Consider the following 14,405-nt stretch of genomic DNA (forward strand, 5'->3'; position numbering starts at 1 on the left):
AAAAAAAAAAAAAGGACTTTCTCGACTTTCTCTCATGGGTGACCCTGGACTGGTGGAGGTTTTCAGTGACCAGGCTGGAAACCTGAGCCTGGCCTTTTCTGATGGACCAGCTTTGGCTGGGTGTGAGCTCCACTCAGTTCCACAAGGTGGCCGCTAGGTGGTGCTGTTGCTCAACAACTGGAGGTGGCCTGGTGACTCCTGCCCGACTAAAGTGGCACTAGGTTTAGGTCACCTTTGGAATGATCCCTGTGCTGTGAATTCTCCATTCTTATCTCACAATCAAAAACCAACAGTTCTAGAGAACTGTCCAACCTAGAACCACATGGACCAGGAGATGCTCTGACCCGTAGAGAGCAGCTACTGGTCAGCTGGTCACAGTTTTCAAGAGCTTGCTCCTGGCATCCAGGAGCTTACTACTAAGCTATACTTCATGTTTGCAGCAAACTCCTAAAGCCCTCTTCCTGGCTGAGGAGGCCTCTGGCCGCCGTATACTTCCTCATTTGCTCCAAGAGCAGCTTCCTGGGCTAGCAAGACGCTGAGGCCAGCAGAAGGCTGTACTTCCTGCTCGCCTGGGTTTGCATGAGCTGCTCTTCCCCTGGGAATCCCCAGCTGTGCCTCTGAGGGAGGCCACACTGCCTCCCTCCTCAAGCTTAGGTCCTTGTGCCAGAGGAGTGGGCAGATATTAGGCCACAGATTCTCGGAGGTGACACCTGAGGAGTAATTGTCTGGTTTCCTTGGGAAGCACACTGCAAGTGGCCATATCACACAAAGCTGAGATGATGGCCAAGGGAGGTTGTAAGAGGTCAGGAAGAAAATTTTCAGTACTGGAGGTAGAACACAGGGTTTCATCCTCCACTATGCTGCTGCCCTAGCTTTTTTAAGATTGTACTTGTAGATGGAGAGCATGCCTTTATTTTTATGTGGTGCTAAGGATCAAAGCCAGTGCCTCACATGCTAGGCAAGTGCTCTGCCACGGAGCTACAGCAACCCCACCCCCTTTGAGCCAGTCTTGCTTAATTGCCCAGGCTGGCCTCTAAGTTGAGATTTTCCTGCCTCAGCCTTCTGAGTCTTGATTACAGGCATGTACCACCATGCTTGGCTCAGAACAATTGCAGTTTACTGTTCACCTGGGCAGTTCTGAGGTTGACAGTTTGGGGAATAGAGGTTGTTCAGAAGTAGAAAACAGCACCACACTTTCCTTCAGAGGTCTTAGCTGATCAGGCTGCTCAGGCCCAGCAGACTGACCTGCTGAATTTCTAAAGGCTCTGGGTCCAAGCCTTTCGCCTCCAAGGCTCTCCCATTGGCAACCCAGGGATGTGGCTTGGAGGGTTGAACCTCATGCCAGCTGGAGAGGAGCTGAGCTTCACGTAGAGGAGGCCAGCCCTCAGCACCACACCCATCAGGGGCTCCTCCAGTCTAAACCAAGTTTCCCTCCAAACGAAGGGGGACTGTCTGTGGCATAGGGTCCACGGGCCTTCCCCTTGCTTCCTGTGCGCACTGGGGACAAAGACGGGCCTCACTGGAGCCCTCTGCGCTGCCAGTATGCTTCCTGCACCCAGGGCCAGCCCGCCCTGGGGAGGGGCCAGGCCCGCCCTGCTGTGATAGGCGACAAAGGCTGCCCTCTGAAGGAAGCTCCCAAGACCCAGAGAAGGAGCCCTCCAGGTCGAGGTGTGCATCCGAGGCCAGGGGTGGCCAGCGCTCCGCCTGCCCCTGCAGCCCAGCCTTCCTCAGGCCAGGTAAGTTCTGGATGCCTGTCCCTGCCACCCTCCTACAGCCCCACCAGCCCGCTCCACCCACGCTGCAGCCGCCTGGGTTTGGGCCTGAGCTGTGGGGAGGAGAGCCGTCCTGGGGGCCCAGCACTGGCATCAAGTAGGATGGCCTTGGGTGAGACCCTCCCTACCAGACCTCAGTCTACCCATCTGTAAGCTGGGAATGGGCTGGACAGTATGGTCTCCAGGAGTCCCTTCCATTCAAGCCCCTGTGACAGTTTCTGAAGTCGGCTGGATCATGGTGGGTCTCCGCATCCTGCTGCTGCCAGGGCACGCTGTTCTGTGGGCTTGCTCCTCGCCTGTCACCCACCCAGGACACCACAGGTTCTCTGCTTAAACACAGGCTGAGCGCCGCCGGCCTTGCCTCTCTCACCCTCTGCAGAAGCAGCGGCAGCCATGGCGGGGATGAAGACAGCCACCGGGGACTACATTGACTCCTCCTGGGAGCTGCGGGTATTTGTGGGTGAGGAGGATCCTGAGGCTGAGTCTGTCACCCTCCGGGTCACAGGAGAGTCACACATCGGAGGGGTGCTCCTGAAGATTGTGGAGGAGATCAGTGAGTGCCACACAGCCCCTCCTGCCGACTCAGCACATGGGTGACAGCAAGGGTGTCTCTGGGCACTTCCGGGCTGTCCCTGCTGCGCAGCTCCCGATAACCATGTCACGGTGACTCAGGCACCAGCTTAATCTTTTGGTTCCAAAAAAGACATTTCACCAACTTCCCCTCTCCCCCATCCTGGCTCCTTTCCTCCCACTCCAGCTGGCTCTGCCGAGTGCCCGGAGTCCCCCACTCATCCACTCTTAAGGGCGGACGGCAGGCCTTGCCTGGGCCCAGGACAAAGTCACAGTCTGAGGTCTGAGGGAAGGCCAGGGCTCCTGGTGCCCAGGGGACCTGCCCATACACTTCCCACCCCCAGCAGAGCCCTTAGCAGGCTGGTGACAGACCCAGCCTGGGTGGCTGGATGGGAAGGCCCTGCCCCCACAGGAAGTTACGGCAGCTTGTGGTTTCAGTCTGGAGAGATGCAGGGCCTTGACATGGGGGCTTCTCCCTGTCCTTCCCTGCCAGGGTCGGGGGCTACCCTTTCCTGGGAGGACAGCAGGACACTCTGATAGTCAGACCGGAAGTCAGGCCAACAAGAGTCCAGCCAGGACGAGGCGCCTGGGGCGGAGCAGGGACGCGGAGGCTCCCTCAGACCTGGCCTACGGGCAGCCCTGGAGGGGTTGGAGCACATCGGAGGGGTGCTCCTGAAGATTGTGCACAGGAGAGGCCCCCGGATTGCCTGGCCACTGGGCTGAGGCAGGGGGCAAAGCTTCCAGGGGCCCCAGAGAGCCTGAGAGCAGAAGTGGGGACTGAGGTCCCCTGGGAGACTGGGTGTCAGACGGAGGCTGAGGAAGGCCAGCCAGGACAGAGGGGGTGAGGGCCAGTTTGTGGAAACAGCAGGAGGCCCAACAGATCTGCTATTGCTGGGCAGCCCCAGGCAAGTCCTATAGCTCTTGTCCCAGCACTGGGGACACTGTCCCACCCACCCCACTCCCAGTCACCCTAAGTGTGATGCACAGGAGAGCCACCTCCAGCCCAGCGGGAGACTTCCCAGGGAAAGCCACTTCAGACAAGTCCTGAGAGGTGGCCACAGTGGGGAGAAGCTGGACAATGAATCAGGTGCTCTGAATCAGGGCCTGCGGGCTGGTGAGGACTCCTGGAGCATGACATGACCTGACACCAGGCGGGTGGCCCCTCAGTGGTAGTCCCAGAGTCCCCGAGGCTCCTCAAGGGGCCTGGGCCCCACCCTGGAGGTGAAGGGCAGCCACCCAGCGTTTTCTGTGGGAGACCGCACACTAAGGAAGACCTTGCACAGAGCCCTTTGGCAGCTGGTGGGGCAGGGAGACTCCAGGGGGCCACTAAGTTGTCCCAGCAGGAGGTGACGAGGCCTGGGAGGCATGGTAGATGGCGAGAAGGTAGGTTGGGAGCTGAGGCTGACGTCAGCGGCTAAAGGTAAAAAGCATGATGCTTGGGCCTCTGGAAGAGTCTCGTCACCAAGCACCCGGATTGGCACAGAGGAGCTGGTGAGGAGGAGCATCTCAGTCCAGAGCAAGGTTAAGCCCTCTACCTCAAAACCTGGGACTAGGAGCCATTTATAGCCCCAATGTTGGGCACGTGGCCAGGTAAATAGAGGTGTCTAAAATGAAGGAAGCCACTGGACATGTCCCTTTGCTGGTGGCATGTGAGTTTCTGGCCTGGGGTTAAGGACAGGGTCTGGAGGGTGGCATCCATGCCACTGGAACTCCCAGCCATGGAACAGGAGAGGCCTCAGGAAGAGGGCCTGGCTGAGGAGGGAGGAGGTCCCCGGCTCTGGGGGAAGGACGGGGTGGGGTCAGGCGAGCACAGGAGGAGGAGATGGTGTCACAGAGTGAGGACATGGACGGGAGGGCCAAGGCTTGACCAGGTGGACAGAGAAGCTTCTCCTGGGTTGGCAACACTGGGGGAGCAGAAGGTGGGAAGTAGGTGTGAGTGGAAGGTGGGGACAGGTGGCCATAGGAGGAGGACCTGGGAGAATCTGAGAGGGGCTTTGCAAGCTTGAGGGGACCGAGCACCCTGAGCAGCTTTTCGTCACACTTTGTTTCTGTGCTGGTCTCTCAGTGGTTCTCGCTCTTGCAGGATGGACAGAGTCCTGTGGCATCCATTTCTATGTCCCCTGTTCCTGGCTGAACGATGAGTGACGTAGTCATAGTTCACTTCTGTATGGTCACGTGCCTGCATAAGTATGTCACAGACACTCTGCTCCCACCGTGGAGTGGCACTGGTCCTGGTTCATGAGTCAGGGCGAATATTCCATCTTACAAACAGAAAACCTGAGGTCTAGAGAGGTTAAGTGCCTAGCCCAAGGTCACGCAGCTAGTAACCAGGACATGTGTACAGAGTGCCTGCTGCTCCATGCCAGGCAAATCCCAGCCCCCAAGGACATATAGACATGGTCTCTGCCTCTCCATCTCCTGGAATGAAAGTGAGAGGCCATTAGAGAAGCAATTCCACCAGGCACAGTGTGCACGCCTGTGATCCCAGCGACTCAGGAGGCTGAGGCAGAAGGATTGAAAGTTCAAGGCCAGCCTCGGCAGTTTAGCAAGACTCTAAGCAACTCATTGAGATCTTGCCTCTAAATGAAATATAAAAAGGGGCTGGGGATGTGGCTCAGTGGTTAGGCACCTCTGGATTCAATTCCTGGGTCAAAAACAAACAAACAAAAAACTAGGCAATTAAGCCAGGAATGACTGGAGCCCACCTCTGGGGAGCATGAGGTTGGGCCACGACAATTGGGGCAACCTGACTTGGGGCTGAGAGACTTCCCTGGGAAGTGATATAATGACAGACCCCCAAAAGGACCAGCAGGGGTCAGCTAGCACACAGCCATACAAGTGTCACCTTGCAGATAGACCCCAGGCCTCTAGATCCTGGGTTGTGCACAGTGTTAGGGACAGAAGCCAGAAGGCTGGGACGGACCCTCTAAGACCCCTGTGCACCCCCACGGCCGCCACAGATCGCAAGCAGGACTGGTCGGACCACGCCATCTGGTGGGAGCAGAAGAGACGATGGCTGCTGCAGACCCACTGGACGCTGGACAAGTACGGGATCTTGGCCGACGCCCGCCTCTTCTTCGGACCACAGCATCGTCCAGTCATCCTGCGGCTGCCCAACCGGCGGGCCCTGCGCCTGCACGCCAGCTTCTCGAAGCCTCTCTTCCAGACGGTGGCTGCCATCTGCCGCCTCCTCAGTGAGTGGCGCAGGCTGGTCGCTGGGCCTTTCTGCAAAGACTCCACAAGAGGCAGTGTCCCTCCCTCCCCAGGCTAGCCGCCGTCACCTGTCCTTGCTGCCCCGTTGTTCCCACCCTCTCCACAGGCCCCCCAGTGTCCAGGAGTGGGGTGGGGCCCACAGGCAGGGCTGGTTGCTGAGGTCCAGGTCCCCACAGGCATCCGGCACCCTGAGGAGCTGTCTCTGCTGCGGGCTCCGGAGAAGAAGGAGAAGAAGAAGAAGGAGAAGGGGCTGGAGGAAGAGGTGTTCGACTTGACCAAGGTCGTCCTGGCTGGGGGTGAGCAAGGGCCGGGGACAGGCTGGGGCCGGGTGGCCCATGAGGCCCGCACCAGGGACAGGCCTGGCTGAGCCCAGCTGCCCCCAGGTGTGGCGCCGGCGCTGTTCCGGGGGATGCCCGCGCACTTCTCCGACAGCGAGCAGACCGAGGCCTGCTACCGCATGCTGAGCCGGCCGCAGCCGCCCCCCGACCCACTGCTGCTCCAGCGCCTGCCCAGGCCCAGCTCCCTGTCGGACAAGACGCAGCTCCACGGCAGGTGAGCCCTGCCGCCCCACGGCCACCGGCCTGGTGGCCAGCGCCACTTGCCCCTGTTCCCCGGCCTCTGCCCCCTGAGCTTGCCCTGCGCCCAGCCCCTGCCCGGCGGCAGCCCTGACCCCGCCTCTGCGTGCCAGGTGGCTGGACTCCTCGCGGTGCCTCATGCAGCAGGGCATCTCGGCCGGGGACACGCTCTGGCTGCGCTTCAAGTACTACAGCTTCTTCGACCTGGATCCCAAGGTGGGCTGGGGACAGGAAGGAACAAGGGCTGGGCCTATTAGATGGGGGACCTCAGCTCAGGGTTCGGGGCTCTGGGATGTTAGTGACCTGGAGGGGCCACTCCATCTGCCCATTGGCCCGTCTTGGCTGGATCTCGGGCTGGGCCTAGCGGCTGGACACAAGGAAGTCTCAGTGCCAGCTTCTCGAGGAGCCATGGGAGCTCAGGACCCAAGACCAGTGCAGGCAGTGCTGGGCTACCCTGGGAGAGGCCCTGGCCTCTGGAGTGGGGGGAGTGTTGCAGTCCCCCCAAGATTGCTGTCCACATCTTTCTCTTCCTCCTGACCCCATCAGCGACCCATGTACCCTGTGCGTCTGTCTCCACGGTGACCCTGGCCCCCAGGCTATTCTTCTGACCTGTGACCCGCTTCTCTGCCGCTCTTCCTGGCTCGACTTGTAAACCTACTTGTCTACAACTCTTCAATTCCTAGCACTACCAGAAAAAGGGAGGAAGTGCAAACAATCAGAGACCTTGAGATCTTGGTGCCTGGATACCCTCTAACCAGCTTCCCCCACTGTAACACCATAACCAGAATTTCTTTTTTTCTTTTTGGCATTCCTCTGCCTTAGGCTCTCACGTGGCTGGGATTGTAGGCGTGCGTCATGCACCAGCTTTGGGGGTATTTTCTGTTGGTCTGTCTTCCGTTTGCTAATCTTGTCTTTGGCCATGTGTCATCTGCCATTAATCTCACGCCTAGGAGTTGAATTTTGACTTTTTTACAATGTCCCTGACTCTCCTCAGTGCTACCCTTTCTCCAGTCCTCTTGAACACACAGGTTGTGTTGGCAACGACTTCGTCCGTGTTTGGTTTGCTGACTGGCATCTGTGTCGCACCAGGGTCTATTTGTATTGACATTTTATCTCCTTGTTTGAGTTGCGTTTTTCTGTTGGGAATCAAAACCAGGGCCTCCTTCATGCTAGGAAGTGCTCTACCACTGAGTTATATTCCCCAGTCTTTTCTTTCCTATTTTTTATTTTGAGGCAGGATCTTGCTAAATTGCTGAGGTTGGCCTCAAACTTGCAATCCTCCTGCCTCAGCCTCCTGAGTAGCCAGGATAAGACGACCATAGGTGGTTTATGCCTGATAATGTTTTATTTGGTGCCAAACATTGAAAATATCATGCTGAGCCTATTGGTGTGCACCTGTAGTCCCAGCAACTTGGGAGGCTGAGGCAGGAGGGTGACAAGTTTGAGGACAGCCTGAGCAATGTAACAAGACCATGTCTCAAAAAACAAAAAGGACTGGGAGTGTGGCTCAGTGGCAGAGCCCTTGCCTGGGCCCTAGGTTCAATTTCCAGGAGGGAGGGAGGGAGAGAGGGGAAAGAAAGAAAAAAAGGAAGGAAGGAAGAAGAAAAGTTGAAAGCTTATATTCTTGGGCTACTTTCCTTTGGTAGTCCTTTGAATATTTTAAAATCTTTGTTGGAGGTCTGGGTGGATAGCTCAGTGATAGAGCCTAGCCTAGCATTCGTGAGATCCTGGGCTAGACCCCAGCATGCCAATCAAAATGTGTTTGGGGATGAGGTTAAGATGCTTGGAAACCAGTGCCTGCCAAGACTTGTGTTTAGCCTTAATTAGGTAGGACCAGAGCCCCCTCTAATCTAGAGCAAATTTACCTGGCAGCTCAGGGGACTCCGCCTGGGCACTTGAGCTGGTGCATCATGCACTGTGAGGTTCTCTGCTCAAGCTGCAGGGTGTGCACCCGTGCTGCTATGTGGGCTCAGGCGGCAGTGACATTCCACCATCCTTCCCGCTGATCTCCCTTGGCCTGAGGAAGGGTCCTTGCACCTTGACTTGTACCCAGCTACACTGAAGAGGACCTTTCCTGACCTCAGGGCGTTCTCTCTGCGAGCTGCCTCCCCTCCGCGCCTCTGTGTGAGCATTCCAGCCTTCCAGGGACCCCAGTTTTCCACTACCTCCCTGCCGGCTGGAGAACATGCCGGGCTCCATGTGGGTCCCTCTCTCCACACAGCTGCAGCTGGGCTGCAGCTGGGGGACTCCCTAGGTGTGCTGGGACAATCTGTCAGATCACCTCATCTGCTTCTGTCCTCGTGGGGATGGCCATCCTGGCCCATCTGCTGTCCAATGTCTAAAAAGCCACTTGGTGTTCATTGTTCTTTTTGGTTTTTACATTAAAATTTATTTTTAGTCAAACTTCTATAGGATGGCTTAGAGAGTTAAGTAGGGGCTGGGGCTGGGGCTCGGTGGCAGAGTGCTCGGCTAGCATGCATGAGGCACTGGGTTCGATCCTCAGCACCACAGAAATATAAAATAAGGATATTGTGTCCACCTAAAACTAAAAAATTCATAGAAAAAAAAAAGAATTAAGTAGACCTAGCAAGTTTGTAATAACAACAACAAAGCAACTCCCTGTCCTATTTATCCTAGATTTCTGGTCTCTAGGGACAAGGATTGGATTTTTAACTCTGTAGCTTTTTATTCTAGTGTTCACTTTTTTTTTTTTTTTTGTACCAGGGATTGAACCCAGAGGTGCTTAACCACTGAGTCACATCCCCAGCCCTGTTTGGTTTTTATTTTGAGACAGGGTCTCACTGAGTTGGTTAGGGCCTTGGATAAGTTGCTGAGGGTGGCTTTGAACTCGAGATCTTCCTGCCTCAGCCTCCCAAGCCACTGGGAGCACAGTTGTGCGCCACCATGCCCGGCTCCTAGTATTCACTTCTTTATGACCTCCTATTTATTTAATAATTTATTTTCTATTAATTTATTAATTTCTTTTCTTTTCTTTATTTTATTAATTTTTGAGACAGGGTCTCTAAGTTTCCCAGGCTGGCTGGCCTTGAACTTGCTACTTTGCTTCAGCCTCCCAAGTAGCTGGAACCACAGGCATGTGCGACGGCACCCAGATTCCTATGTCTTGATTTTGCAAATCCACATGCGATCTGTTGACTTGTCACAGGTGAAGACTTAGCTGTCTTCCACCTTCTCCTGCTCCGACATGACACGCGCATTGCCTCGTTTCTTTCTAATGAAGTGGTGCTTATAGTCTTTGTTTAAAACAACATGGCTGGGGCTGTAATAGCAGCACATGTAAACAGTGAATAGCTGTTTGAGATCATGGGATAGCTGTGCTCATATTTCCTTTCACAGTCAATTGTTTTGGAGTTCATTGTCGTGCTCTCTTTAACCTGAGTGTATGTGTGTGTGTGCATTTTTGGGGGGTTGCTGGGTATTGACTCCAACCCCAGGGCTTTGTGCAGGCCAAGTACATGCTGTACTGCTCACATTCTAAATGGCCTTCTTCCCCCCACACTGGGGATTGAACCCCAGGGCAATGCTGGTGCTCTACCACTGAGCTACACCCCCAGCCTTTTTATTTTTTTGTTTCAAGGCAGGCTACTGAGGCTGGCCTCAGACTTTTAATCCTTCTGCCTCAGCCTTCCAAGTTATTGGGATTACTTGACAAGTGCCACAATGTCCAGCTAATGGTTTCTTTTCTTTCTTTTTTTTTTTTTAACTTTATTTATTTTTATGTGGTGCTGAGGCTCGAACTCAGCGCCTCACACGTGCTAGGCAAGCGCTCTACCACTGAGCCAGAACCCCAGCCCCTACTGGTTTCTTTTGATAAATAATGGTTCTTAGCTTTTTTTTTTTTTTTTTTTTTTGAAATTAGTCATTGATCTGAGGAGTGCTTTACCACTGAGCTACACCCCCAGTCCTTTTATTTTTATTTTGATACAGGGTCTTGTTAAGTTACTGAGGCTGGCCTTGACCTGGGGATCCTCTTGCCTCAGCCTTCTAAATTGCTGGGATTACAGATGTGCACCACCATGCCTGGTTCTTATTTTGTTTTTAAAGCAGGGTCTCACTGTGTTGCCCAGGCTGGTCTCAGACTCCTGGGCTCAAGTGATTCTCCTGCCTCAGCTTCCCAAGCACTGGGACTACAGGTGGGTGCACCACACTCTTATCTTTCATATTTAGATCTGTAATCTACCTGGAATTGATATTTAGATGTGGTGTGAGATAAAGGTCCAAATACTTTTTTTTTTTTTTTTTTTTAACACATGAGCATCACTTGGCCTAGTGCCACTTAATGACAAGAGTGTCATCTCCTTAGTGAACTGCAGGGCCACCCTTGCCCTAAGTTAGGTGAACATGTATGTTCAAGTCTAACTTTTATCAGTTCCATTGGTCAATTTGTTTCTCTTTACCAATGCAGCACAATCTTAATCACTGTAATTTTATATTCCTGGTCTTGTTTTATGAGTGTATGTGGTATTTATCTGTATAAGGATTTTCATAAGTATTTAAGTTTTCCTTTGCTCCCTACCTGGTCTTTATTTCCTCCCAGCCTTCCCCCCACCCCACCCCCGTTCTTCTTGGTGTCTGTTTTCAGGCCAGTTGCTTTCCTTAAAGGTGAGCAACATAAGCCAGGCACGGTGACACATGCCTGTAATCCCAGTGACTTGGGAGGCTGAGGCAGGAGGATCAAAAAGTTCAAAGCCAGCCTTAGCAACTTAGCAAGGCCCTAAGCAACTTAGTGAGAATCTGTCTCAAAATAAACAAAAAGGGCTGGAGATATGGCTCAGAGGTTAAGGACCCCTGCATTCAATCCCCTATACCAAAAAAAAAAAAAAAAGCCAGTTGGGAGCCCTGCATCTGTGCGTAGTAGCATGTGTTGAGTACCAGTGTCTTTTTGGTGGCTTCCTGGGATGATGGAGCGGAGCTGCTGGTCTGAAGTTTTCCCCTTTGTTTCCTCTTTTGGTTGGGGATGGAAAGTTCACGGCTGTCTTGGGTGGTGAGTGGGGAAGGGTAGGCCAACTTCCTCCCAACTCATCACCCTGCAGGGCCTCTGTGTGCCATCCCCTGGCTGCAGGGAGCTGGGTGGGACCTGCTCCCTGGAGCTCCTCACCCCAGTCCCTCTTGGCCTTTCCCCCAGAGGATCCAAGTGGGAGCCTGTCCTTGGCCCTGCTGTGTGGCGCCATGTCTTAGCAAAGATCTGGGCACTTTCTGCCATTTCTTGCTATTCTCTAGTGGCCTCACTGAAGAGCAGGAGAGGAGAAAGGGTGTGAAGGCCCAGGGTCTCCCCTGCGCCCCAGTCCCCCTTCCAGATTTCGTTGACATTTCCCACCTGCTCCTGTCCCCTCTCTTGTCCTTTTGGGTGTGCCTTTCTTGGCGTCAGTTTTGAGAGAGCATCAGAAGGCACCTCTGTGCGTAACTGGGACCTGTTTACGCCTTGGCCTCCCGCTTCCCTCCCAAGGGCGTCCTCTTCCGTCACCGTCACCCTTCTCTCCAGTGGCCCAGGGTCACCCTCATCAGGTCCCCTCCCAGGGAAGACTTTCCCTTCTCTCCTCACCATGGGACTCAGTGGCCCTGAGCTGGGTGGGGGCTGCTGGAGGCAGCCCTCTCCCACCACTTTCTCTGCTCCTGGACCGGCCTCCTCCCCTCCCTGCCTCAGCTGTGCACTGGCACAGGGCGAGCCTTGCTGCGCGGCAGAGACCTGTGGCACTGCCTGGGCAGCACCAGCATGGCGGGCTGGCAGGGTGGGTTTGCAGTCAGCTACCCATGTCAGGCACAGTGGGGAGGGCAGGGCCACAGGCCTTTGGGACAGTGGGCGTCTGACTCGCCCAGCCTCCCCTCCTCCCCTGTTCAGGCCGACCCGGTGCGGCTGACCCAGCTGTACGAGCAGGCTCGCTGGGACCTGCTGCTGGAGGAGATCGACTGCACCGAGGAAGAGATGATGGTGTTTGCAGCCCTGCAGGTGCCTGGGAACCTCAGGGTGGGCAGGGTGCAGGCCAGTCCCCAGGCAGGAAAGGCCTCCCAGAATGGGGCCCACCTACCAGGAAGCCCAGGCCGGGCACTGCTGGCAGCTGGACTCAGGTCCCCCTCACCTGTGCCCCCAGTACCACATCAACAAGCTGTCCCAGAGTGGGGAGGTGGGCGAACTGCCCAGTGCAGACCAGGGGCTGGATGACCTGGACGCAGCCCTGAGCAACCTGGAGGTGAAGCTGGAGGGCTCGGCGCCCACGGACGTGCTGGTAAGGAGGGGCTGGGGCTTGGGCCAGGGTCAGGGACAAGGGCTGGGAGCCGGGGATCCCCTCTGACTCCTGACCTCCCCAGGACAGCCTCACCACAATCCCAGAACTCAAGGATTATCTTCGAATCTTCCGGTAAGTCAGGAGCCACATGGAGAGGGAGCTGGGAGGGAGGCCGCCCTCACAAACCGCCCACACACCCTCAGGCCCCGGAAGCTGACCCTGAAGGGCTACCGCCAGCACTGGGTGGTGTTCAAGGAGACCACGCTGTCCTACTACAAGAGCCAGGATGAGGCCCCGGGGGACCCCATTCAGCAGCTCAACCTCAAAGGTGAGGGGGCTGGTGCAGGGGCGGGAGGGGCCACCCATAGGCTGAGCCTCAGTCCCTCCTGGACACCAGCGAAGGTGCCCTCTGCCCTGTGGTGGCCGTGGAGGGCAACCTTTCCACACGGGGACCTCTCGGGCAGGCCTCCGGTCCCAGATGTCCCAGCCTACCCTTTCTTCTCCCTGCAGGCTGTGAGGTGGTCCCCGATGTCAATGTCTCAGGTCAGAAGTTCTGTATCAAACTCCTAGTGCCCTCCCCTGAGGGCATGAGTGAGATCTACCTACGGTGCCAGGATGTGAGTGGGGCTGAAGCTGGAGGGGGCTGGGACCAGGGACCGGGCAGGGGCTTTGGCTGGCACTGAAGTGGCATTCAGGACAGGTAGATGTCCAGAGCTTCACTGGCCCCTATCGTCCCCCGTCCTCCTCGTTCCAGGAGCAGCAGTATGCCCACTGGATGGCCGGCTGCCGACTGGCCTCCAAGGGCCGCACCATGGCGGACAGCAGCTACACCAGCGAGGTGCAGGCCATCCTGGCCTTCCTCAGCCTGCAGCGGGCAGGCGGCGGGGGCTCGGGCAACCAGCCCCAGGGGCCTGACGCCTCTGCCGAGGGCCTCAACCCCTACGGACTTGTTGCTCCCCGCTTCCAGCGAAAGTTCAAGGCCAAGCAGGTGCCGGGAGAAGGAGGGTGGGAGTGAAGTTCGTCTGGCCACCTGACCTCCGGGAGGCCTCCTCAAGAAAGACACACACACACTGCTCCTCTCCCGCTGTGTCCCCAGGAGCTCTTTGGGAAGGGTTACAGTCCCATTGTCAGTGTCCTCCTCCAGGCTTGTTCAGCCCATATGTGCTGAGTGGTGAGACACTGCACTTTGGTGACCCTACAATAGACACTGTCCCTTCTCAGGCTCAGCATTCGGTCTCCCTGACAGGCAGGTAGGGGTCTCCGGGACTTTAGAGCAGGGAAACCCTTCCTGGTCCCTCACCAGTATGACCCCACAGCTCACCCCGAGGATCCTGGAGGCCCACCAGAACGTGGCCCAGCTCTCGCTGACCGAGGCCCTGCTGCGCTTCATCCAGGCCTGGCAGTCCCTGCCTGATTTTGGCATCTCCTACGTGTTGGTTAGGTAGGCTCTGTCACCTCTGCCCTCACCTGCTGTCTGCTGCTGCGTGTGCTAGCCCAAGTGGGTCCCAGTCACCTTCCCCTGCTCTGTGGGTAGACCTGATTGGAGGGATTGCGTCCCCTCCCCCACTGTGTACACTGGCAAATACAAGGGACAGAGCTCAGGCCAAGAGAGCCGGACCCAGTGTCTGCCCCAGCTCTGCCACAGCCCCGTCCCCCGCTGGGCCTTGGTCAGCTGTCCTGCAGGACAAGGCTGACACTGGGTGCTTCCCAGGAACTTGGCCCCTTGATTCTTCATTTCCCAAACGTGCAAAGATATAAGCGAGACAATGAATGATGGTGACAGTGACACCGACAAAAATAAGATTTAAAGGCATCGGCTACTTGCCTGGTGCTCCAAGTGCTGTTTCTGTGACTCTGCCCCCCACTTTCCCTGTGAGGAGCTGGAGGCACAGACCCAAATGACTCTCAGGTGGCCCAGCTGGCGGGCCAGAGCTGGGATGTAAACTCGGCGGTCTTCCTCTGGTGTGCTGTCTGGGTGGGCTCTGGGCTATGCAGGGGGGAGTCCTTGCTCACACCCTCCCCCCCGCCCC

General features: G+C 56.1%; 1 protein-coding gene across 1 annotated transcript in view; it reads left to right on the forward strand.

The window, feature by feature from the left end:
- Positions 1-1,572: 1,572 nt before the first annotated feature.
- The window catches only part of Fermt3 (FERM domain containing kindlin 3), a 13,665-nt gene continuing 832 nt past the window's right edge, over positions 1,573-14,405 (forward strand). The window contains exons 1-13 of the mRNA XM_015478159.1: positions 1,573-1,736; positions 2,152-2,325; positions 5,303-5,536; positions 5,732-5,851; positions 5,939-6,107; positions 6,244-6,346; positions 11,991-12,098; positions 12,241-12,375; positions 12,458-12,507; positions 12,579-12,703; positions 12,886-12,992; positions 13,130-13,363; positions 13,692-13,816. Of these exons, the coding sequence (XP_015333645.1) occupies positions 2,166-2,325; positions 5,303-5,536; positions 5,732-5,851; positions 5,939-6,107; positions 6,244-6,346; positions 11,991-12,098; positions 12,241-12,375; positions 12,458-12,507; positions 12,579-12,703; positions 12,886-12,992; positions 13,130-13,363; positions 13,692-13,816 (1,670 nt within the window). The 5' untranslated portion in view covers positions 1,573-1,736; positions 2,152-2,165. The remainder of the gene's footprint in view (positions 1,737-2,151; positions 2,326-5,302; positions 5,537-5,731; positions 5,852-5,938; positions 6,108-6,243; positions 6,347-11,990; positions 12,099-12,240; positions 12,376-12,457; positions 12,508-12,578; positions 12,704-12,885; positions 12,993-13,129; positions 13,364-13,691; positions 13,817-14,405) is intronic.

The sequence above is a fragment of the Marmota marmota genome, unplaced genomic scaffold (genome assembly GCF_001458135.2).
Source record: "Marmota marmota marmota unplaced genomic scaffold, marMar, whole genome shotgun sequence".
In the NCBI taxonomy this organism is placed as follows: Eukaryota; Metazoa; Chordata; class Mammalia; order Rodentia; family Sciuridae; genus Marmota; species Marmota marmota.